This window comes from Thermobia domestica, chromosome 16 (assembly GCF_964235325.1).
Source record: "Thermobia domestica chromosome 16, izTheDome1.hap1.1, whole genome shotgun sequence".
In the NCBI taxonomy this organism is placed as follows: Eukaryota; Metazoa; Arthropoda; class Insecta; order Zygentoma; family Lepismatidae; genus Thermobia; species Thermobia domestica.
In genome coordinates, this window is record NC_137469.1 from 108,704,720 (window position 1) to 108,729,565 (window position 24,846).

Here is a 24,846-nt window from a genome sequence, read left to right on the forward strand (position 1 = left end):
ATAAAGGATGGTGTTCAGTTTTCAAATACTGCCTATGAATGTCATTTTGAAAGCGTTTCGCCAAGTGTTAGCATATGTGGGTGCGAAATTTCGTTTGTTTTGAGAGGAACAAATAAACATTTCCTTCCAAAAACATTTACCATCTGTGTATAACTGTATGAACTGTCATTTGGTTTGAGTTTAGTGTAGATTGGTGCAGTGATAGTGCTGTGAAGAGACATTTAGTGGAGTTGTGTGTGCATGAGGCATGCTGCATGCTTGCAAAGAGACGCGCACACTACACACTCTCCACAAAACTGACGCGCTAAAACTAGCCGTATAAAAGCGCGGACGACCAGGAAAGCACCTATCTGTGATTGGATAGTTCGGCTCTCCCATCTTGGCCGTGATTGGCCAGACCGAATTAGGCTCCTCCCACCGCCCAGATTTCGTTTGAAAGGAAGAGCCCAGCAAATTCCAGCCAATTGACTCACGCTTTCGAGCGTTTCACACGGATTAATCGTTGCAAGCTGAGTAGCGCGTAATAGTAGATTGCACACTATCTAAACGTGTCTTGGAAGGACAGTGTAGAAAAGTATCTAGATATAACACCGCGTGCTAAATTACGTAACACTTTCCCGGTCTTTTGCAAAGACTCGACGAAAAACGAGACTTAACGGCAGTTCTGTTCTTTTTTAGAGCTTAACTGTCATTACTTTTGGTCCTTCTAAGAGCAACTTGACTTGATACCCCGGTGTCAGCTCCGTTCGCTGCCACCACCCTCGGCCCTTCTTAGAGCCACAAGAGCTAAGTTATATTACTCCCTCCCCGACAGTGTTGACAGTTGACGCACCTGAAGGAATAGTTATAACTATCTGCTTTCCTGGCCCTCTTGAGTATCCGAGCTCTGAGTAGGAACTCTCGTATGTACAGGCTTTGCCGACAGCTGGGAAGCGGAAAGGGGTAGCTAGTCCCGAAGGGACAGCACCATAGTTAGACCACCTCACAAACACACGCACTCACAAACAACATAGCAATCCCTGATACCTTGCGGTGCTATACGAAAGGATTGCTAACACTCAACACACATACTTAAGTCTCATCATAGCGTTCAACACGGAGTATACTTTACTCAGAAGTAAGAAAAGAATTTATAGAAACATTAAAATAAGTGTTTCTGGTAATGAAAATATGAGGAAGGTGATGATATAGAGCTAACAGGTATGAACTCATCAACTAACGTGACTGATCTTATAAGACAGCTTGGTCAGCAAATAACGCAGCAACAACAAAAAATGGATACCAAGTTGGAGCAAATGAACACTAAAATGGATACCAAGCTGGAGCAAATGTCACGACGACTAGCACAACATATAGATGATAAGTTTGAACAAATAAAGCAACAAATACATTCAAAATTAGAACAAACCTATTATAAGATGGAACAGATTTTACATCGATGTAATGATGTGCAAAATTAGGTAGAAACTTTAGTTAATGAGCATACTAGTCAGATCCGGGAATTGCAGGAAGAAGTGAATGCAATCAAAGAGGAATTTAGTACTGCAAATGGTGATCGAGTTCCGGATGTCAACGTTGAATCTATAACATGTGAATCCAGATTAGTAGTGGAAGATAGTAATTCATCTGAAGGATATTCCGAAAATGACAATAGTGAAGCTAGCATAGAGAGAAATGGGGGAAGAAATCACTCATCTCACCGCCGGAAAAACATCTACGTAAATTCCAAACATCGTAAGCATACTAGTAAAGGTAATCATTTTCGATTTCGGTTTAATGAAATTAGATCCCTAACAAAATTTAGTGGAAGATCAGATGACATCCCAGCCAGCACTTTCCTAGAAAAGTTCGAGGAAGATTGTGATTTGATTGGAGTAGACAAAACTAAATTTTTAAAAATTCTACCTCATATTTTATTACCATCATGTTACGTATGGTTCAAAGCAATCCGAAGTAATTTACGTAATTATCTAGATTTTAAAAATGCCTTGCTTTCTAATTTTGAAAACGATTTCATGTTGGCCAATAGAGACGCCTTAGTTCGAAATAGACATTATAACCCCAAATTGGATAAAAGCCTCACTGATTTTGTAATATCCGTATATAATGAATTGAAATTAATTAATCCATACCAACAGGAATCAAGAGTAATAGCATCAATCCGAATCTTATTAGCTTTTAAGTTGCAACAAATGTTGATTTCTGCACAATGCGTTAATTTCAGTCACCTTAATTTCAATTACCTTATTATGATAGTACAAAATTTTGAAAGTCAATCTATGTTACAGACTAATAATAATCGTAATCAAGCCAATGCTAATCGCGGATATAGTATACATGAAGCTGCATCAGTTCCCGAAGGAGCAGGACGCTCATACTTTTAGAGATTATTCATTGAGTATGTACGAACTTACAAAGGGAGTAACAAAGCGACTTTTATTTACTTATCGACTGATACGAAAATAAAAAAGAACGTATCTGTACTTTATATCTACAGGTGTAGTGCCATTGTACTTTATCTATGGCTATGTGTGTGGGGGAGGGGGATTTAACGATATCGCATGTCTTGTGCACATGGATACTTCTTACTACTACGTAGAAAATTTATGGTATTTCATGTAGAAGTGGTAATAGAACACAGAAAAAACGCAGATCAGGGGGTTCTCATGTATACTATTACCCTAATCGCAATCAAGTTAGTTATGTACCTGTTCGCAACATTAATGTCAGGGAAGAAGGTGATCTTAATGCTAGAAATAGTAATAGATTCCATTGTAACGAGAATAGAACTAAACCTAATTATACCGGTAATAGAACTGAATCTAATTTCAGAGGAAACAGGAATAGTAACTATACAGCGTTTAGAAATCAGGCAAACTGTACACCTACTTTTTCTTGAAATAGATTTCGTAACAAATTTATAGGTGGCAGAAGTTATCAGAATAGAAATCAAAGATCTGGAGGAATACCAAATATACAGCACGGTAATCAAGATTGTGCTATTCAATGCAACTTAACCGAATTCTTCGGTAATATAACTTAAGCTAATGTTGTGGTGTCCGAGAAAACATATTTAATTGATTTTTGTTTTATTTCACTTTAAATATCGTAATGATTTCATTCGTCATTCATACTTTGAATTCTACACAGAAATTAACTAATTCATATCAACAAGTCTTAATTTATGAAAAAAAATCGTTAGTATGAATACGAATATTGCCTATCAAAGTTATAACTATGCCTTAATAAATAAAACATGTTATATTGTGTTCTAACTCGCATAAACTTTGCTGATTCTTACTATGGCAATTTCTTTATTTCTGAGATTACATCCTCAAACTGATGCGTCATTAAAAAGGATTTATAAGTTTTGCTATTTATATGCAGGACCTTATTTGTGTATCAAAAAATTAACCCTAAAATTTTTGAATTGATGGATGTGAAAACTGATAAACTTTTGGGCTTACGTAATATTGACGAATTGAAAATATGGCGTCCGTCAAAGCATACTAAAAGTAAATGGATACAGTTAAGATATTAGTTCCTTCAGAAGTTTTATCCAAGATTAATATAGATAACATCGAGTTTTCAGATTGATTTCTGATATAATAATTTTTTTTATTTGTATTAATCCTTGTTATATTGATTATTTTGTTTCATTTTGAATATTATGATTTCTTTGTAATTCGTATTTCTTCTGAATTCTATGCAATTTACATCTATGCATTGATACAAATATTGTTTATCAGTATTGTACTTTTGCCCAAATGGAAGAAATAAGTTATATGGTATGTCAACATATACTGAGTTGATTCGTCAATGAGCTCCATAATATTGAACTAAAGAATGTGCCTTGAATAATTAAAGAAGTTAATCTCTAGCAGAGTAAAGCGGGGCAAAAGGCCGCACTTAATGTTCAGCATGCTATTGCTGCTATACCAAAAACAATATTGAGATGATCCATACCAGTTAACAAACCTTATTTATTTTATTTTTTGCCTATTAAACAGACTGGGTAGGTGACAATTGGATTTCATAATATATGTTCTAGACGGTGATAAAGTAACAAACTCAGAGTGTGTGACTTTTACCCCATATAGGGGGGCAAAAGTCCTTCAGTTAATGGGTAAAGGGACGCATACACAAAAGAGAAATTTACGTTGATAAACGTTTTTATTTCACAGTTTTATAGTTTGTATTAAATATAAATTGCGTGTGTTTGAGTAAATAATTATATTTTAACATTTTGTAAAATATACATTTTACACTGTCTAAAAAAATAAATTAGACAAAAATCGCTTTGTTTGTGATTATGAAAAAATGTTAATAAAATATTTATGCGAGGGCCATGCGGAAAGTGGTAATCGTTTGCGCCGCATGAAGCGCTGACGACTCGCGGAGCCGCTGCCCAAGGTGAGACCGCGTCAGTGGCTTGTCTGCCTGCTCTGTGCGAGGTTGCGTGACGCTAGCAGTGCCTGTGTTGTGTCTGTGCTCGTTTATAATGATTAAACGAATTGAGAACCCCGCCAGTTGTGAAGTGAGGGTCGTGATTAAATTTCTTAATGCACGAAACGTTCGACCTTGTGAAATTCATCGCCAATTAAAGGAAGTGTATGGAGACAATGTGATGGACGAGTCATCTGTTCGGCGCTGGTGTCGCAACTTCAACCTGGGGAGGGGGAGTAAACACACGACGAGGAGCGTTCAGGGAGACCATCTGTCATTACAGACGAACTGCTGAGGTCAGCAGACGAATGTGTGAGGAACGATCGGCGCGTCACAATTGATGAACTCTGTGAACATTTTCCGAATGTGTCTCGAACAATTGTTCATGAAATTGTCAAAGACCATCTGCATTATTCAAAAGTCTGTGCAAGGTGGGTCCCTCGCATGCTCACAGATGAGCACAAAACCAAGCGTATGACTGCAGCACTGACATTTCTGGGACGTTATTCCGATGAAGGAGACTCTTTCCTGAATCGCATTATTACAGGGGACGAAACATGAGTTTGTTATGCATCACCTGAAAGTAAACGACAATCCATGGAGTGGCATTACGCTCATTCACCAACCAAACCGAAAAAAAAAAAAAAATCAAGACAGTTCCGTCCACCAGGACAACCATATTCTGGGATCGACGAGGCGTACTGCTCATTGATTTTATGGCCAGTGGAGAGACAATTAATGCTAATGCGTATTGTGAAACATTAAAGAAATTACGGCGGGCAATACAAAATCGACGGCGAGGTCTGTTGTCTACAGGCGCCATTCTCCTTCATGACAATGCCAGGCCCCGTGCAGCTGCGAAAACACTTCTGCAGCAATTCAAGTGGGAAACCTTCGACCATCCACCGTATAGCCCAGACTTGGCCCCTTCGGATTTTCATCTATTTACGAACCCTAAAATCTTTCTGGTGGGAAAAAGATTTGACAGCGATGAAGAACTTAAACGAGGCGTGACTACGTATCTCAATTCGCTGGCGGCGGAGGACTATGACGCTGGAATACAAAAACTCGTCACACGGTATAACAAATGCCTCAATTTGCTTGGTGATTATGTGGAGAAGTAGTGTAAAGTATGCTTTTTCCAATAAAAATGTGTATATTTGTTAATATGTACTACTGTCTTTATTGCACAAACGGATACCACTTTCCGGATGGCCCTCGTAATTATGACAGTTACATCAAAGCTGATAGTAATAGTATCATAACATAAATGAATAAATTTGGATCATACAAAGTTAATCGCGTTTTGAATAAGTCCTCTTTGTTGATAAGTTTATAGAATAAAAATGGAATTGTTAAATGAATATGAGATAAAATGAAATTAATATATATATATATATATATATATATATATATATATATATATATATATATATATATATATATATATATATATATATATATATATATATATATAAGGGCTATTCGGAAAGTAATGTAACCATATATGTAAAAATAAGTAACGGTCCAGGATTCTTTCTTAAATTGTAACCAATTCAAGAAGTCATCGTCGGGAGCCTTATATACAATATTGTATATCAGTTTTGTGAATTTCTTCTATTTTTATACCTTGGTTTTGGGCAACGGTGCTTAAAAGTACACAATATGTTGTGTAGAAGAAAAAAGAATTTAGATTTGATTATATATATATACAAGGGCGGATCTAAGGGGGGGCTAAGGGGCTATAGCCCACCCCCCTTGACGCTGAGGTTTACACTGGATAAAATGGGCTTCAATTCAGCTTTACACTGGATAAAACGGCAAATTATGGTTTAGCCCCTCCCTTGATCATATCCTGGATCCGCCACTGTATATATATATATATATATATATATATATATATATATATATATATAATAAGATTTAATCTCAGTAGCTTAAAATATATATGTTGATTTTATATGCATAATTGGTACTCGGTTACCAAAACAGCAGATAGTTGTTTGTGTAAAACGTTGCTACGACAACCGAAAAAAAAGTATAATTAATGGAGTTTTGAGAATAAAAGGTAATAGTGATTCTATGTGGTGTCTGATTTAGTATCATTCAATAGTGTTGACATAATTTAAATTTTACACGAACTGTGGGCTGGAATGTAGCGTGTAACATAAAAATAATAATAAGCTATAATCGTTACATTTTAGATAGTGGTTCCTATACGTTACAATGTTCCTGTATTGTTTATAGTATGATACTACAAATATAACAAAATATAATGATCAAATAAATCACCAAGACGCCAGGGTCGATTAGGTGTTTCTCGAACGGTGGCTGTGGTTGAGCGTTCACCTCTGGTGCAAGGGGTCCCTGGTTCGATCCCAGCTCGCGCCAACTGAACTTTGTGGTGGACAAACACCGTGTGGGGGTTTCTCGGCGTTTTCCCGTTTCCTCCCACTTTATTCATTCCACAATTTCATTTATTTCTCATCATCACCGTCTCCTTTTAGCCTAGCCGGCATAACTGTTGGAAGTAAAACTCAAAGATTTAATTTTCATTGTTTTATTTTCGTATTACTAGTAATAGCAGTAGTGGTATTCGCTGTCGTATTAGTATAGTAATGAGGTGAGGTGATTTTAGTTTAGCGTCCCGTTCAGCAGCTAGGCTGTGGACCTACTGATTAACGTGGAATCCGAACCACATGAGCTCCCGCCGGGAATCGAACCCGGGTCTTAGTATAGTAATGAGTAGTAGTAGTAATAGTAGTAGCAGTGACAGCAATAACATTCGTAATCCTAATAGTAGTAATAGCAGTTTTAGTGTTAGTATTACATACGGTGTAGCAGTTTTACATATCTTCTCTGTTACTCGTAACGCACTAATGAGTGTAGTACAAGACTTTTACGTCCATGAGCTGTATTATTATATTATAAACATCGCTGGACAGAGCAAGTACACAGACAGAATATGGATATAGAAACCAAACCGTGGGTAACCTTCCACACGATTTTCCCATTCGAGGACAAATAGACATTGCAATATTATGACGACACATTTCTCATTTTCTATTGCATATTGAAGGATTGACTTATCAGACTTGGTTGTTCTCAGGCCGGTTACGCCCGGCTCGAGATTCGGACGACCAGGCCGGGTCGAGCCGGGCACAGAATACAGATCCCTCCGGGCCGGGGTTTGCAGGGCTCTGATTCGGACAACGAAAGTGATTTTACGAAGGAACAGTAAAGTCGCCCATCCACCTTAAAAGAACGGAAGGCAAAAGAAGGCGGTCATGAAGCTTAATTCCTATCTATCCTAAAAGGAAAAAAAGTTACAAAGGCACTAATCTTGCTTTATCTTTACTGCCTACGTTGAAATCTCTTCTTGAAGAAAAGAAATTCAAGGCAAAAGTAGATTCTGAACTTGCCAAGCAAAATTAAGTTCTCTTTTTCGTTTTCCAGAACATTTATTCTGCAACACCCTCCTCCCTCCTCTCACCAACTTTCACAGTCAATCTTCTCATCTGCTCCTTCATCGCCCATACAATATCGAAGATTTTCTTAATACTATCAAGATCCATTTCCAAATAATGGATAAGCAAACACTTCGGTGTGTCTCCTATGACATGTTATCTACTGCATTTTTTCCCCTCCACATCTTATCTTTCAGAACAATCTCCGCAGTGTTTGTTCTCCAAGTCTGATATTCTTAACTTAAACTGATTTCTGAGCATGTTATACTCATAAGATGATCTCCATGCCCATAATTGCATTTATTTGAACTTGGAAGCAAGCAAACTGAAAAAAAAAAAAAGTATGTATATCTACACAGGTCGCAACGATGTATTGTGTAATTCGTTTCGCAAATGTTATTCCAGATCATACTTGAATGTTTTCAATGTTTTACTTATAAAATATGTGTTTAAGTACTCCATCATGACATTTTTCAGTTGGCTCTTTCAATCCCCCTCCCAAAAAAAACAAAAGACCCTAATGCAGCAGCATGCTAGAGTAACAGAGAATCAAAATAGCTCAGAATTTGTACCCTTTTATACCACAAAAAACAACTTTGTCACTCAAATAACGTCTAGGACAGTGTTTGTCCACCACAAACGATACAGGAAGAAATGGCTGTTGCATACGATAAAAAAAGTCCATCTTAGAACACAATAAACGATGGAATAGAAAATTCAAATGTGGTCACACAAGTCTATAAAATGATCCAACAGAAGGTCTTCCTTAATGGCTACAGACTCAAATGTAATGGCGGAAATTTAGCTAGTGTTTGAAGATAGACGTCTGAGTTAATTAATTACGATGAACAATAGTAGGGGAGGGGGCTGTTCACAATCATGTTACATGACATTTTGTGTATGAGCAAAGTAGCAGCAACGTAGGTTTCCTGAGCATTTTGGACCTACACAAGGACAACGTTGCTTTTGTAAACAGATTAGTGACTATCGATGAATGCTGGAAGCATTTACTTGAATTTGAAACCAAAGAAATGAGTAAAACATGGCAACATACGTACTTCGTCCCCTACCCCCAGAAAAGCTAAAGTGCAGCTAGGTTGAGTAAAGCATACGTATTAAGACTGGAGTTTTCACTGCTTAAGAAATGTGTCTTTCAAAATGTTTTGGACTTCCTGTATCCTTTCCTGTGTGCGAATAATCCTACGCCTAACCTGTGGGTTTTTGTTTCAGTGCACTTGTCGTTGCCTCAAAGTTCTTCCCTTATACCCTAATTTACACTCAGAACACTATCATGCCTCCCAAGACTGAAATAACGTCGATATTCTCGCCACGCAGCTGCAGTAAATAAAAGGCTCTCATTGCTAGACACAGCACACCGAAATGTACTCCAGCAATCCATTTCTGCAGATGATATGGCTTCGTGAATCAAATGACGATCAATATAGGTTGCCAGTACTTCTACAGAAACTTACCGACGATGTCTATAAACCCCTCTTTTATGCCACATTCTCATGGTCGGATTTAATGTTTTTCCGCCCCTCACCTTAATGTACACTCATGTCCAAAATGATTGTCGCATATCTATAACTGTCTTCTTGTAAGAATATAATTTGATAATGATGTTGCAGGGCACTTCTAATACTTATACTGTGTGTATAATCGGGACATGTATATTTGTGGCAAATTTCATAGGGAAAGTGTTATAAATGCGAAAATTAAAATGAGTAAAACAAAATTTTGCTAAATAGAGAAGAAAGTTTTATTTTCGTTTTATTGTTCTTATTTACTGCTCTTTTGACATGAAATTTGCCGATTATACACATACGAACATTATAAGAAATAAAATTATATTCCTAGAACAACATATTTATAGACATGCGACAATAATTTTGGGCATGAATGTACAAAATTTTAACTACTTTTATAGATACCTTTGTTTCAGCGCTTTTGTATAAATTATAATTAATTTTAAGTCTGCTGTAAAGAAAGATTTAAATTGTTACAAATTTACGTTTTCTTTTCTTTTGAATAAAGTTACAAAGAATTAACAGTTTTATTTTTACAGAATACATTAGTGCAACAATAAAAGAAACTAGTTTTGGCTTTTTGCCCGTAACTGTGAATATTCAAATATTAACATGCCACTAAAACGAATAATTTTATTGATTGTTGAAATTTGTTCCTATTCTAATACAAAATTGACTATTTTACTTACAAGAAATAAAATCATTTTCTCAATATTGCCATTTTTTTTTATTTATTCTCACAAATCATTATACAGGTGAAATGAAGCATTTACCTTTAAAGTGCCTTCCTCCTTGCTTAAGCTGTGTATTACACCACCATACTGAATGAACTTGTAACTTTTTCTTTTCTTGCTTATTAAATTTTCGTCAACGCGCTCCCCTAGACCCAGGTTTCGCGGTAAATCAAACCCTGCACATACTGTATTTATATTCTTACCACCACCTTATGAGTCATGAAAACGGCATGTTGAAAGAAGAAATACTGAATAAAAAATGTAAATAAAAATAAAATTTGATCAAAGAAAATATTTATTACTAATCGGTGTTAGTTTCAGCAATATACCATTGCCTTTATCAGACATATTGTGAGATAACAGCTGATGAAGGCAACAACATATTGGCGAAACTAGCAGAGATTAGTTCCAAAGCTAGAATAAGCACCCTTCACTAGTGTCCATGTTCCTGCCAGAATTCTTCCTCTCGCGGAAGGATTATACTTCTTTGTGACATGATCATTATCACAAAGCACCATTATTCCACTGCAATTGTTAATTTTTTGCACTTTGACATCATAATATTTCCAACACAAGTTTTTACTCCCTCCCTCCAGAAAGATGTAATTCATGATACTAGTTGCAAACCACCAAACAAACATGAAAAAGTTGCTTTGGGCAATGTCCTGAACACTCAACAGCATTCAGCAAATGTAATGATAGTTGACACCGTCGTTATCAGATCCTTTTTATGACTGGTGAAAATTCTATACAAAATATGGTACATGTTATGTTCCAATATAATAGAGATGTATACTTCGAGCTGGCATGTCGTCGTCTTTGGATTTACCATTCAAACACAGCAACCATTCATCTTAACTATTACCAGACGACGAATCACACTTCTTCGCTGCGCTGACTCAGGATTCGTTTATGCAACAATGATCCGGGTTCGATCCCTTGTGGAAACCTATGTGGTTCGAATTCCTATTGAAAAATATGTGAATAACACGCGAGCTCCGTTTTACAATGTTAAATTACGGTAGACTTCCGAATTATGCGAATTCAATACTCAAAGTTGAAGCAGTACATCTGAAACTATTGGATTTAATAGAGGTGTAAGATCAAAGATAGAACCTGTTCCTCTTTCTGACGCTGAATCCATATCAAAAACTCATTACACGCTATTTCTGTTTTTGCTCTATGAAGATTAATCAATAGAGGAATAAAATCAGAAGTGAAACATACTCTTGCTGTACTGAATCTGAATTAAAAATTGCTGTCGATATTTATTTCCGTTTTACCCACTAAATGCGATCAGTGTTGTAACTGTAAATCGCAATTTTCACCACCTCCGGTTTGAACAGTCAGATAAAAGTTAAGACAAAATTCATTCTACGGACGCTGAATCTGTCTCAAAAACATTTCTTAGTTTCATCACTCTCGAAATAAGCATTGAAACCGGACGTAGTAAATTTCAACCACTTCCGGTTTTGGTAGTGTTCAAGATAGTGATAGTATATTCTCTTGTGACGCTGAATCGATTTCAAACAGCTTATCGCTATCTGTTACAGTTTTTCATCTATGACTGTAAACGTTCAAAACAGAAATGGTTGATTTCTACCTTTTCCGTTTGAATAGCGGGTGAACAGAGGAGATGGAATTTATTCTCGGTACCCTGAATCGACTACAAGAAATAGCTTCTAGTTTTTTTTTCCCTTTTTTTTTTAATCAGTATTGAAACCAGAAATACTATGCTCTGATCAAAATTAGAAACTAATTTACGACCCACGTGAAAATTGTGTTGAAGAGAGAAACTTTGTCATGGGGGTAATCATAACATCGTGGTAGTAAGTGAAGGGTTTCGATTTCTCTGTTTTTGGTCTGGTACCTATCAACAGACATACGAACGGACAGACTTTCAAAACTTATATATAGTTCGGAAGTTTTAAAAAAATGTATTGCTTATATAAAGTTTAGTAAACTAGCAACAGATAGTACGTTCATTAGCACATTTAATCGAAATTCCGTGTCAATAGTTTCCACAATAACGCTGGAAGAATGAACAATTGAACTTGTAAAGAATAGTTACTCTCGATCCCATGTTTCACCGAAATTAACTTCTAGTTGATGTCAATAAAGAAAGATATAGAACACCTTGAAATAATAAAAAAAATCATGTAATTCTTTTTAGAATCAATGTAGCATGAATAAATTTTTGTCATCACCATAAATACTTTGTCAACTTTGGCAAGTCATTATTAACCACAAATTGAGAAGCTTTCACACACACTACTTACCTCTTCCTTTTGACACGAATTACCATCTATGATATTATCCAACAATTGAACTTATAATGTTCCATTACAACTTATTTGATAGGTAGGGCTCCCAGACGTCCTGGATTTACGTAATATGTTCCCTCCAAAATTGTTCGGAACTTCAAATATTCCGATTTCCCTCCAAAACATAGGTAATATCATTCGTGTGATATTCAAAAGATTCCGCTTTTGTTAGTCATCGATCAGTACTCAACAAATGAAAATAATTCACTCCCTGTCTTTCGCTATTGGTCAGAGTTGACCTACTATTTAATTAATTCTGATATTTCAGCAAGAAAGAAGTGTACAACTACAAATATGTAAATTTTCATAGGGCGTCCCGGTTTTGTAGTCTAAAAATACGAGAACCCTACGAATATTCATGTCCCTCCCCCTACGATATCCAGATATGTTCTCTGTTTATTCCAGTTTCAATACCATTTTCTCACTGTCATTCAAGCTAATTTCTGTTTCCCTTATATTTTCAACGATAATAATATTTTTCTTATTTCCTTTCATGAGTTCATATCCTTGCCCTACTAGCAAAATACTTTTCTTCTTTCCATATCTCAACAAATTACTTCTAATATCACAATATTTTTAGAGTTTAACGTAGAAAAATGTCCATAGATGAAACATACACTAATTGATAAATCGTATTGAGCTGATCGAAGTGATATGCGTACTTTTTAAACAAAATGGAGACAATTAATTTCTTTGTAAATAGAAAACTTTGTGGTCTACAAGAACTACCATTTACTGAGGTGAAACGCTATCGAAATATAACCTCATTGAACTCTTCATTATGTAAGACGACAGTACATAGTATGGTTAGGGAGATATAATCTAGAATTATCACTAACGTTTAATTTTAATTTCTGTTCAACTAAAATATGAGACAATAGATTACTTCGAGCTGAAAAAAATAGCGCGTTTGAGGGTAAAGTTTCATCTGTAGTTTTCGAGAAAATTGAATAAAAGAAAAAAATTGAGGCGCTAAAAAGTGTCATTTGTTGTAAATAATAGACACTCCTGCATAAATAATAGGCATTTTTATTTTGCTGGAGTAAATCGTTTATTCATGTTCTCTATATTCGTTGAATCTATTGTTTGTCCTTTTCTAACGCTCCATCACATACTCCATTAGGCACACACTATTTGTAATATCGACGTGAATGTTATCACTTTTCACTTGCAAATCAAGTTGCAAAACTCAATATAGCAACATCCACAGTCAGGGGGTGAACCAAGAGAGCTCAGCGCCCCCTACAACGTTGGTATGTATGAATGAAAGGTAAACACAAGTCAGCTCCCTCCAAATGATCTACCCCTCCTCCTCCGTCTTAGCGTTCTGGCCACCAATATGTACGAAGAGTATTCAATAATTATTGTACCTGATATAGAAGTTGAACAGAAATGTGCTTGTAATATGTTGTACTCTTAAAGTTTCAAAATGTGCCCAAGTACAGGGCAATGTCATTGATACTGGTTATGTTCCTCTGTGATTTGCAGTTGCAAGTGTGTCTGGATTGTGAAAATGGAGAAAACTGTAGTGTGTGCCCTGATCAATTAACTTCCAGGTGAACGGCTCAACACTGGCGAAGGTGCACACTGATATGGTGTGTTGGGTGATAGTGCTCCCTCTTATCAAATGATTTTTAAAAAATATCACGTAAATCCCGTTGTGGCAGCCAAAGCTGTGAAACAGCTTGCTGACCAACTGCTATTTTGTTTTTCAAGTGTAACAGCTCTAGAACATAGATGCACGTTCATTTTTGTAATGGTGACTTCTGTGGAAAAATAAATTTCCTTCCTATCAGGTATACTAGGTCCGCATTCACTCGGAGTCTACGTAAAATTAAGATGATCAACTTTGAGGCATACTATTACTGTATATATATATATATATATATATATATATATATATATATATATATATATATATATATATATATATATATATAATAGATAGATAGATATAGGTAATTTGTCAAGATTTTTGGAGGAACTCCGGTACGGTGCATTCATATCATCAGTAGGAAATAGGAAATAGCTCCTTTCTCTGGTAACTAACAACTCTAGCATCTAGCATCTTTACTCACCATTATCGGGCTATTACTCATTAATGAACAACAACTGAGGAACAGTCATTTCATTTTGGAAAAAATTCTAACACATTAATTAGTTGTATCACAAATTAAAAAAAGCCACAGTCGAAGAAAATTAATATCTATAATTTCACACAACGTATTATGCGATTATTGTCGTAATTAAAATTGTTTTCAATAGTAGTAAGGATTCCTGTATTCCAAGATAATCAAGTGTACCTCTAGTGTGCGTAGTAGAGGGTCTTCCGAAATAAAATAATTTCTAATTTTACGTCTCACTTTAATGCTCCTTAGGGTCAAAGAGATCGATGATTAATGAAAGTAAATAATCACGAAAGACATAGTTGAATGAGTTGAGTTACTCTGAGTTTGTCGTAGTTGAATGATTTGAGTTATTTTGAGTTTAACGTCCCTTTCAGCAGCGACGCTATATGAGACGGGACCTACTGATTAATGTGGAGTCCGAACCACATGAGCTCCCGCCGGGAACAGAACCCGGGTCTCCGACGCCAAAGGCCACGAGAAAGTGGAAGGAAACGAGTGAACTCAGAAAAAACTCAAGAGGGTACGATGCTCAAAATTACCAGTTTTCGAATCTACTGTTATTTAATATGATTCACAATAATAAACTAAGTAAGTATGACTAATTACTTCTAAACTATTAAATCTGAACCTTCTACACTACGTAATAATAATAATTGTAGTTCCCATTGTATAATGGTATTATTATGAACACTAAAGGTTTCGGAAAAATCTCTCATGGAAAATTTAGTATTGATTAATTTAGTTTCCATGTACTATACTGCAATATAAACATGAATCCTGATTCTTAAGTAGAGTTTAGTGTATCTTTTCTGTACTGGGATAATATCAGACCAGTATGGGACCCAAACTACTACTCGCATTTATATACGAAACAAGCATCCAGGAAGAAGCAGATAACTATCAATATGAACATTCTATCAAATACAATATCATTTATAGTGTTCCGTCGTGGATGAATAATTAATTTTCACTTGATACTAGTTTATGTAGTTTGGACCCACATTGAACTGTTAATCCAGGTTTCATACACGATAAAAGGCATGGATGTTAACTTCAAACTTTTCTTTTTGTTACAAGTAATAAAACTGCACTCATTATTGAGAAACTAATGTATTTATGTACAAATTACTAAAGTTACTTTGACTATTTTCAATGTGCAACATAAAAAAATCATATAACGTGCTACACTTCTCTCAGTAATACAAGAAACTTTTTAGCAACTTCACACACCTGAAATATAAATTCTTTTCTCTTCTTTTTTTCTAATAATTCTCTTTTGGTTAACGTAACCAAGCAAAACAATATACAACGCATCAATATCGGCATCATAATCACTATACATTATTCTTCACTAAAATACACAAATTCTCCGCACGTGCATTCACAGTCCTTTCAAACGTGACAAACGTAAGTGCACTGACGTTATTTCACAAATCTGCTGCATAGGCTCACTTACATTACGTGTTCCCACTCTGCAGTTGGTCGAACAGTTTCCTGTAAAAATAAAGTTATATGAAAAGTAACTATATCATTAGACTATTTACAAAATGATTATATAGAATAAACTCAGAAGGTATTATCATCGCTCTTTTGTGTTTTGTTATATATTCCTTTAAAAGCTTACGTACACGTCAAATTTTCGCTGACTGCTGTTAAAGCTTAAGGCCCGGTACACACGTTACGATATACTTGTCAGGTAAACCTCACCGGTATACCTGTGCACGCTAGAGCACAGACACGCAACGATAAACCTGAAGAATTTAACTCAGTCGAGAAATCGCGAGGAGACAAGAAGACCACGACCGACACTCCCTATTCAAGAAACTAGCTACAACTCACCTAAACATTGTACACGTGTACCGGAATGACACACACACGCTCAGGTCTACACGCCTGCGAAGGTAGTAAGAATTGAATTTCGATTCTTCTCCGGTCCCCTGTACAGGCCGCTACACCTGTGCTGCACACACACACACACACACACACTCCGGTTTACCTATATAGGAAACCTCACTGTGTCCCGGGCGTACGACATGTAAATGAGTTTCTCTAAGAAAGGAATAAAGAAAATATGCTTGGGATATATATATATAGTTTATGTCCCAAAAATAAGGATGATGTGTTCCCGCCGACGCGGACGGCAGGAGTGGGGCTATTTGTGGCAGGGATCTTTGGAAAGTAACGCGAGCCACGTCAGTTGCCTGCGAGCCGTTACAGTTTGCAGATTGCTCTTAGACTGAAGACCTGTTCGACTCTACGATACCACGTTCAACGGAACAACGATATGCGATCAAGTTTTGTGTTAGGCTCGGAAAACCAAGTTCGGAGACCATAATCTTGAATAAGAATGTTAACTGGGATAAAGCAATGTGCCAAGGAATGTTCTTCCGCTGGCACAAGATATTCTGGACGGGCAGAGAGGAGGTTGGCTACGTGAAATGCCCTGGACGTTCGTCAACGACACGTGACGAAGATGTGCACAAAGTGAGAGACAAGATCAATTCTGATCGATGTCTGAGGTCAGACTGTTAGCAAAAGGGTGCAATATTCTGAAAACCACAGTTCGTCGCATTCTTACAGAAGATTTAGCCATGAGAAACGTGTGCGCCAAGATGATCCCCAAGGTTCTGTTGGAATATCAGAAGGCAGAATTTTCGATTTCCGAATTTCTCGCTCCCAACCCCTAAACTGTCGGAACAAATTAACCCATGAAAATAATTGGCTCAATTGAAGAATATTTAACCGACCCTCAAGCGACCTAAACTTTTGATTACATTTACAATATATAGTATATGGCAAAAGTTTGGAATAAACCCTTGTAACTTGGGAACAGCTAAAGGCAAAGGAATCATATTTTGCATACAGGTAATGGAGGTAGATTCACACCTGAAACTGAGTAGTATCATGATCACCCAGACCTAAAATTTTAAATATAAATGGGGTCGCGTAACATATCGTTTTGGGGTAGCGTTTCACCACAAACACACACCTACCTTTATTTTCCACTTATCTCTGATCATGTAATAATGATGATCTTTGGAATATAAGTATACACGAGAGTCACTTTCTGTAACAATATCGGAATGCGCTAGTGTCGAAAATTTTAAGGTGTGGGTACCCCAGCTGCAAGTAGCATAGAGAAGGTTGACAAGACTAGCGATATTTGAACTTTTAACGAACAATTATTAATAATTGGCAAAGAACAATTATTAGGCATCCCTGAAATACCATCATCTGCTGGAGAAGCACAAGCTACAGCTGTTTACGAAGCAGTGGAGAAATGGGGAATAGAACACAAAATACAGGCGTTATGCTTCGATACAACTGTAAGCAACACCAGCAAAATAAATGGCGCATGTACAAATCTTGAGAAGAAGCATGATCGTGATTTACTGTACCTACCGTGCCGACATCACATATTTGAATTAGTTCTTCAAAGCTGTTTTCACACAGTAATCGATGGTGTTACTACTTGCAGTAGAAGTTCCAGGCCTGATTTACTTTTGTTTGAAAGATATGGGCAATCATGTTCGTCCATCGACAAAAGCAATTACAGAACTAGGATAAACGATGTTACGGAAGATGTCCGTGTCAGTATGCTGGAATTTATACAACAGATTCACCAGAAACATAGAGATGGCTATGATGTTTCTGGTGTATCTGCTGTTGATCTATGAGATGATTATTTTTCTAGACATCACCCTTCCACAAGGAATTTCATTTCGAATTCCTGGAGCTGTGAGCCATGCTCGGTGGATGGCAAAGCTATATATGCGTTCAAAAGATATTTATTCCAAGATCAATCTGGACTGACGAGACAAGAGAAGAATTGTATCAAGAGCGTATTCATTTTCCTTGTCCGAATCTATTCACGTTTGGTTCCTTGCGCAGTTGGCTATGGAAGTTCCGTATCCTGATTACAAGTTTTTACAGAAATTAATCGAATACAAGGAAATGGATCCAGAAATCAGTAATTGTGCTGTGAAAAAATTCGCTAATCATTTATGGTATTTGTCACCAAATACTGTGGTATTCGCATTTTCTGATGATGAACTACCGCAACACGTGACGGAAAAAATTGTTTCTAATATAACGGGGAGAGAGAATATGATGTACAAAACCAAGTAAAGCGAATTTCTATAAATAGCGAAGTCAACAGTTTCAAAGAAAAAGAATGGACTTCGTTTCCGCAGATTCGAAGACGTTTCTCAAGATTTTCTATAGATACAAATTTTCTAAAAACATGCCCACCTACTTGGAAACAAGATGGCAACTTTCAAAGTGGGTTGGAGGTATTGAAAGACATTATGTTGGTGAACAATGTAGCAAAGAAAGGGGTGAAGCTGACACAAGAATACGGGAGGATTCTAACCAAGGACAAGAAAGAAAAACAATACATACTGCAGATCGTTAGTGAACACAGGAAAAAGTATCCAGGAGCTACAAAATTTGGTTTTCAGGCAGTAGAATTTGGCTAGTTATTCACAGCCTTCAGCTTTTATTATTATTGTAATTTTAAACCCTTTATTATTTGGTCTAGGAATTAATTCGTGCGGTTGGTACGCACACATTGAAGCTGTAGTACAAACACAAAATACATAAATACCTTAAGAAAAATATTGTCCATCGCTAGCCACCACTTTCGCCCATCTGTCAGGCAATGTACGAATTCCGTGGCGAAAGAAGTCCTCATCCTTGGAAGCGATCCAGTCAGAGAGCCATGTTTCGATATCTTCTGAAGAAGTAAACCGCTGTCCAATCAAATCGTTGTTCATGCAATCGAACAAGTAGTAGTCCGAAGGAGCAACGTCTGGTGAATACGGCGGGTGGGGTAAAACTTCCCATCCGACATTTTCTAAATAGGTTTTGACCGGTTTTGCGACATGTGGGCGAGCGTTATCATGTTGAACAATAAGTTTATCATGTCTGTTCTCCCATTCTGGTCGTGTTCTGGCCAGAGCTTGCTTCAAACGCATTAATTGTCGTCGATAACGTTCTCCATTCATAGTTTCACCCGGTTGCAGCAGCTCATAGTACACCACACCTTTCATATCCCACCATATGCACAGCATAACCTTTGCACAGTGAATATCTCGTTTTGGTTGTGATGGACCTGGTTCACCTGGTTTCACCCAGGCCTTTTTTCGTTTAGGGTTCTCGTAATGGATCCACTTCTCATCACCCGTAATAATTCGATGCAGAAACCCCTTTCTGCTCTGTCGTTGAAGCAGCAATTCGCAAATGGTTTTTCGTCTTTCAACGTCTCTGTCTTTCAATTCATGTGGAACCCAATGTGACATCTTTTGAATCATTCCCATGGCTTTCAAGCGTTTGGAGACTGTTGTTTGATCAACGCCTAATGCTGCTGCAAGTTGTTCCTGCGTTTGACACGAATCCTGCTCGAGCAATGCTGTCAATTCTTCGTCTTGAAATTTTTTTGGCTGTCTAGCTCGCTCTTGGTCTGCCAAGCGGAAATCACCACTTCTAAACCGTGCAAACCACCAAAATACGATGACTTTCAGTCGCACTTTTCTGCATGTTAAAGTAATGCAGCAGGACACCCCGCAAAAACACTTTATCAGGCACAAATTGCGCCATGTTCACTTCACTACAAACTGGTGTTGTTGACGCTTTAATCCACTGCCCTATACTACGAACGATACGCGATGACAGGGGTTTGCAACACATGTGTGGATACACGGAACTGTGGGACGCTCCGTTCGTTGCGCCATCTCTTGTCCACCCGCACGAATTAATTCCTAGACCAAATATATTATGTATTTTTACGTACTTCATGTAAATAATTTCAACATGGGTTGGTGTGCATTGGGACGGAATGTGTTATATTATATAACAACATATATAATTGCTTTCTTGTTACTTTTGTGTCCCTCTTTTTAAATATTTCATTGAAAGCCGGTAAACTATGAAACAATACAACATTGAAGGTTAAAACTATTATTATAAAGGTAATAACTATTACATGATCAAAGATAAGTTGAAAATAAAGACAGTTGTGTGTTTGTGGTGAAAAGCTAACCCAAAACGATGTAACACGACCCCATTTGTATTTAAAATGTTGGATCTGAATCCAAGATGGCTACCATCATGGTACTATTCAGTTTCAGGTGTGGATCTATCTCCACTATCTCTATCCAAAATATGATCCCTCTTCCTTCAGCCGTTTCCAAGTTACAAGGGTCTATTCCAAACTTTTGCCATATACAATATATTGTAAATGGATTCAAAAGTTTAGGTCGCTTGGGAGTCGGTTAAATACTCTTCAATTGAGCCAATTTTTTTCATGGATTAATTTGGTCCTATATGGGATCAATTTATGGGTTGGAAGCAAAGAAATCAGAAAAAAAAAATCTCCATATAATTAAGGACCACCCTAATATATATGAAAGAGTAAACTCACTTAACAGATCTCTGGAAGTATTAGGCGTAAAAATTTTACAGTTTGTAGAAATGTTCCTAGGCTGTAGATAAGACAGGATGTCTTGAAATGCGGCCCTTAAGAGGGGATAACAAAAGCTTGAGTGATTTTTTGCCATCCACCAGATCTCTGAAACTGTTAGTCGTACAACCTTGAAATTTCGTGTAAATATTCTTCTTGCAGTTTAAGCTGTACATAATACGGATTTAAAAAAAAACAGGGATATAACGAGGCTTGAATGATTTTCTGCCATTCGCCAGATCTAGGCGTAGAAATTTTGAAATTTTGTATAAATGTTCTCCTTATACTCTAAGCTGTAAATAAGACTTTTCTTACTTGAAACTTTATATACAGAGTCTTCCAAACGTCCTGCAAAAAAGTAAAAAGCTGTAACTTTGAAACTATTACTTACAATTTCGTATTTTGTTTGTAATGTTTAGTGGAAATGTTAAAAATTTTGTTGGCAACAATGAGCGGATGTAAACGTTGACATCATAACCGCAAATCATGTGACAAAGATGGCGTCTACTCAAGAGAAAGCGCAGTGTGTGGCGTGGTTTTGTGAGTTAAAATCTAATGTTTTGATGAGAAGAAAATTCCGACAAAAATATCAGAAACAACCACCTGCAGGTTCAAGTATTAAGAGATGGTACGGTAAGTTCCTAGTTACCGGAAGTGTCTTGGACTTGCCTCGTAACGGAAGGCCAACAACCAGTATTGATGTGATTCAGTCCGTGCAGGAAAGCGTGTTGCGAAGTCCAAAGAAATCGCTGAAACGCAGATCTTGGTAGCTGCGAGTGCCAATGACAACGCTACACAATATTGTTCGTAAGAAAATGATACAGAATTTTACAAGCAAAAACCGAAAGATGTTCAGGACCTCCGGAAGAAGATACGTGATGTGATTGGGAGTATTACGGATGAAGCACATCGAAATGCCATTCTTGAATTCCCGAAAAGACTTCAGCAATGTTTGGACATAAATGGTGCTCAGCTGGAGGTTTGGCGTTTAAAAAAAATGCTTGGAAACAAAATTTCAGACTTTCTTACAAGTCCACTAAAAGTTTTGTACAAATACAATAAATAGTTACAAAGTTACAATTTTTTACTTTTTTGCAGGACTTTTGGAAGACTGTAATTTTATTTTATTTTTTTTAACCTTAGGGCAAGGGTGATGTCGAGTATTACGAAATGGCACTGCTACACGGAAGAAGGGGGCGTTAAAGCTTTTCTTCAACTCGTATCAAATTTGTGGAATTCGGATGTAAAACATGAAATTTTGTACAATGTGCATATTGAATCCTACGCTAAGAATAGGATGGAGTTCTATGAAAAGTGAACTTAAGGGGGGAAAGCAGGCTTGGTCTATATTACTAGTCTCGTGGAGAAATGACGTCTTCCTTTATTTAAAAAAAATAAAATAAAATAAAAAAATCCAAGCTTTAAAGAGCTTTATTTTTTGAGTGCTAGTTGCAACTTTTTGGAGGGAACACTTTGTTCCCATCAAAATGGCATGGACTCCTAAAAATTAAATGTATTCTATGATTCAATACTTATTACGAAGACCAGACAGAAGCATTTTAAATTTGCCTCCGTACATAATTTGCCTTTCTATTTAAAAGTTATTCACTCATCAAGAATTATCAAGTACTTTTAGCTTAATAGTAAACTGTTAACATATGTATCACATATTTGCAAATATCCATTTATCAAAGAATCCTTTAGACAGTATTTTAATCATACAAAATCTACGTTAGAGAATTAAACATATTACAGTGTTTTCGAGAAGAGAGCCCAATGTGACAGATTTTTGCACCTTCCTGTAAGTCTCAAGTTTACAGCCAGCAGATTTTCAATATTTATTTTAAAAAATAAATAAATAAGTAAATAAAAAATAAAGTGCAAGAATTTACATTATTAAATTTATTCGATCTCATCATTTTCCAGCTGAGATGGCATTGTGAGATCAGAGAAAAGTTGTATATGAGTGACCCAAATCTATCGATAAAGAAACTGTGACTCTTCTTTCCATTTTTACGATTAGACAATTAGAATTATTGGCAGCTGAATCCGGAATTACGATTAAAAGACAACAGAAAAATGTATGTTTTTGGGATTTATCATGTAAGTTCTATATTTACCTATGAATATAGAAGAAGATATATCCATTCCTTTGAGTCGTTTCTCCAAGAACTTCCTCTTCAGATCTGCTCGATACCATTTCATCGTCATAGTGGTACCATGCACTGTCTTTCCAGTTATATACATCGGCTACGTAGTGGCCTGAATTAAGAAATTTGATCCACTTTAGTTCGTAATATTTCAATGAACTTATAAAAAGTCTCGATTCAACATAATGCAATATATAACATTTAAATATACAAATAAATACAAGCCTCTTGAAACGTATACATTTCAATCTATATCCACATGCACATTCTCAAAGAAAATACGCATTTACTGCAACGAAACTCTCTGTGCTGTAGTCTACGAAGAGTTCTAGATACTTCATATTTAACACTCAATGCCCAACTTCAGGATTTCTAGACAAACAACTCTTATCTCTTTATCCCAGGTGCCCAGATGTTGGGTCAACACAATAAATTTTACAACCGCACTGGGAGGCGATCCTGGGACCAAACATTGAACGCACGCACTCCAACCATTTGTCTAAAGAAAACTAGTAGGAACAAAATAGTGAATATTGCGACTTTTGTATACGTCTTTCAAAATTGATTAATTCTACATCTTTTATCCAGTTCAACTGTATACAAACTTATTGTAAAAAAACTCTACATTATAGACTCAAGTAAAATAAACATAATAAATGAACTCAGAAATGTTTTAAATTTAAAACACATGACATTTAACGTAGGTGACAATTGTCACTATTACATTTCTAATTTTGGTACCAAGTTCTATAGGTAAATTTTTTAAACTATAATTTTCAAGTTCTTGTCAAGATTGTTTCTTGAGGAAAGGGTGGATTAAAGTTTCTAACTAAAATACTTAAAAATCAGAAAGTTTACTTTCCGAAGTACGATGCTGGTTTATATTGATATATTGTGTATTCCTCTTTGCGTCTCACGCAGAATAGGTTTAGATTCTTATTTCACTTCGGATTAATTAGTTTTGATGATTTGTAAATAATTCAATCTATAATCACTAATTACCTCTTACCTCACACAACCTTCATAACTCATTTTCCAATAAAAAGAGAAACAGAAGCTGCAACAGCAGCTGAGAATTAGTTCATAAGAACTTTTTATTATGGGATTTTATATCAAAGGTTAGTAACCCATTAATATATGACATAATCAACATAACGCTGAGAGCACTCAGTCTTGTATTATTCGCCTTGTTGTATGTCGAGTTATGTCACACTCTGCAGCATTAAACTAAACTCCTGGTGCAGCAGATCTTAGGGGGAGAGGACTCACCAGCCCATTTGTGGCACTCATGCCTTGCTAATGTGTGGTTAGCATATCGTCTCCCCACGTCGTTAATACTGCCTTTCTAGACCGGAGTTCGCTACTTCTTTTTCCAAGTATCTTCCCAATTGTCCTCACGACCCTTGGTAAACACACAACGAAAACAAAATCTGGTGAGTACAAATGTTCACTCTTTTTCCTCTGAGTACCCGGCACTGTCTGACGTCGCTGATCTCATGAGAAGCCGTGCTCAAGTACGAATAGCACGTTGTCCATTCTGTAACACTGTAGTAGGCATTACAAATTCTAAAAATTTTACAAATAGTTGGTAAAAGTAAGGTGGGCCTTCA

At 36.5% G+C, this 24,846-nt stretch overlaps 1 protein-coding gene across 2 annotated transcripts in view; it reads right to left on the reverse strand.

The window, feature by feature from the left end:
* Positions 1 to 15,720: 15,720 nt before the first annotated feature.
* The window catches only part of LOC145673325 (ubiquitin carboxyl-terminal hydrolase 37-like), a 73,776-nt gene continuing 64,650 nt past the window's right edge, over positions 15,721 to 24,846 (reverse strand). For both annotated transcript variants that reach the window (XM_081742922.1, XM_081742923.1), the window contains 2 exons: positions 23,207 to 23,348; positions 15,721 to 16,120 (listed from right to left, as the gene is read on the reverse strand). In XM_081742922.1, coding sequence (XP_081599048.1) covers positions 16,084 to 16,120; positions 23,207 to 23,348 — 179 coding nt within the window. In that variant the 3' untranslated portion in view covers positions 15,721 to 16,083. The remainder of the gene's footprint in view (positions 16,121 to 23,206; positions 23,349 to 24,846) is intronic.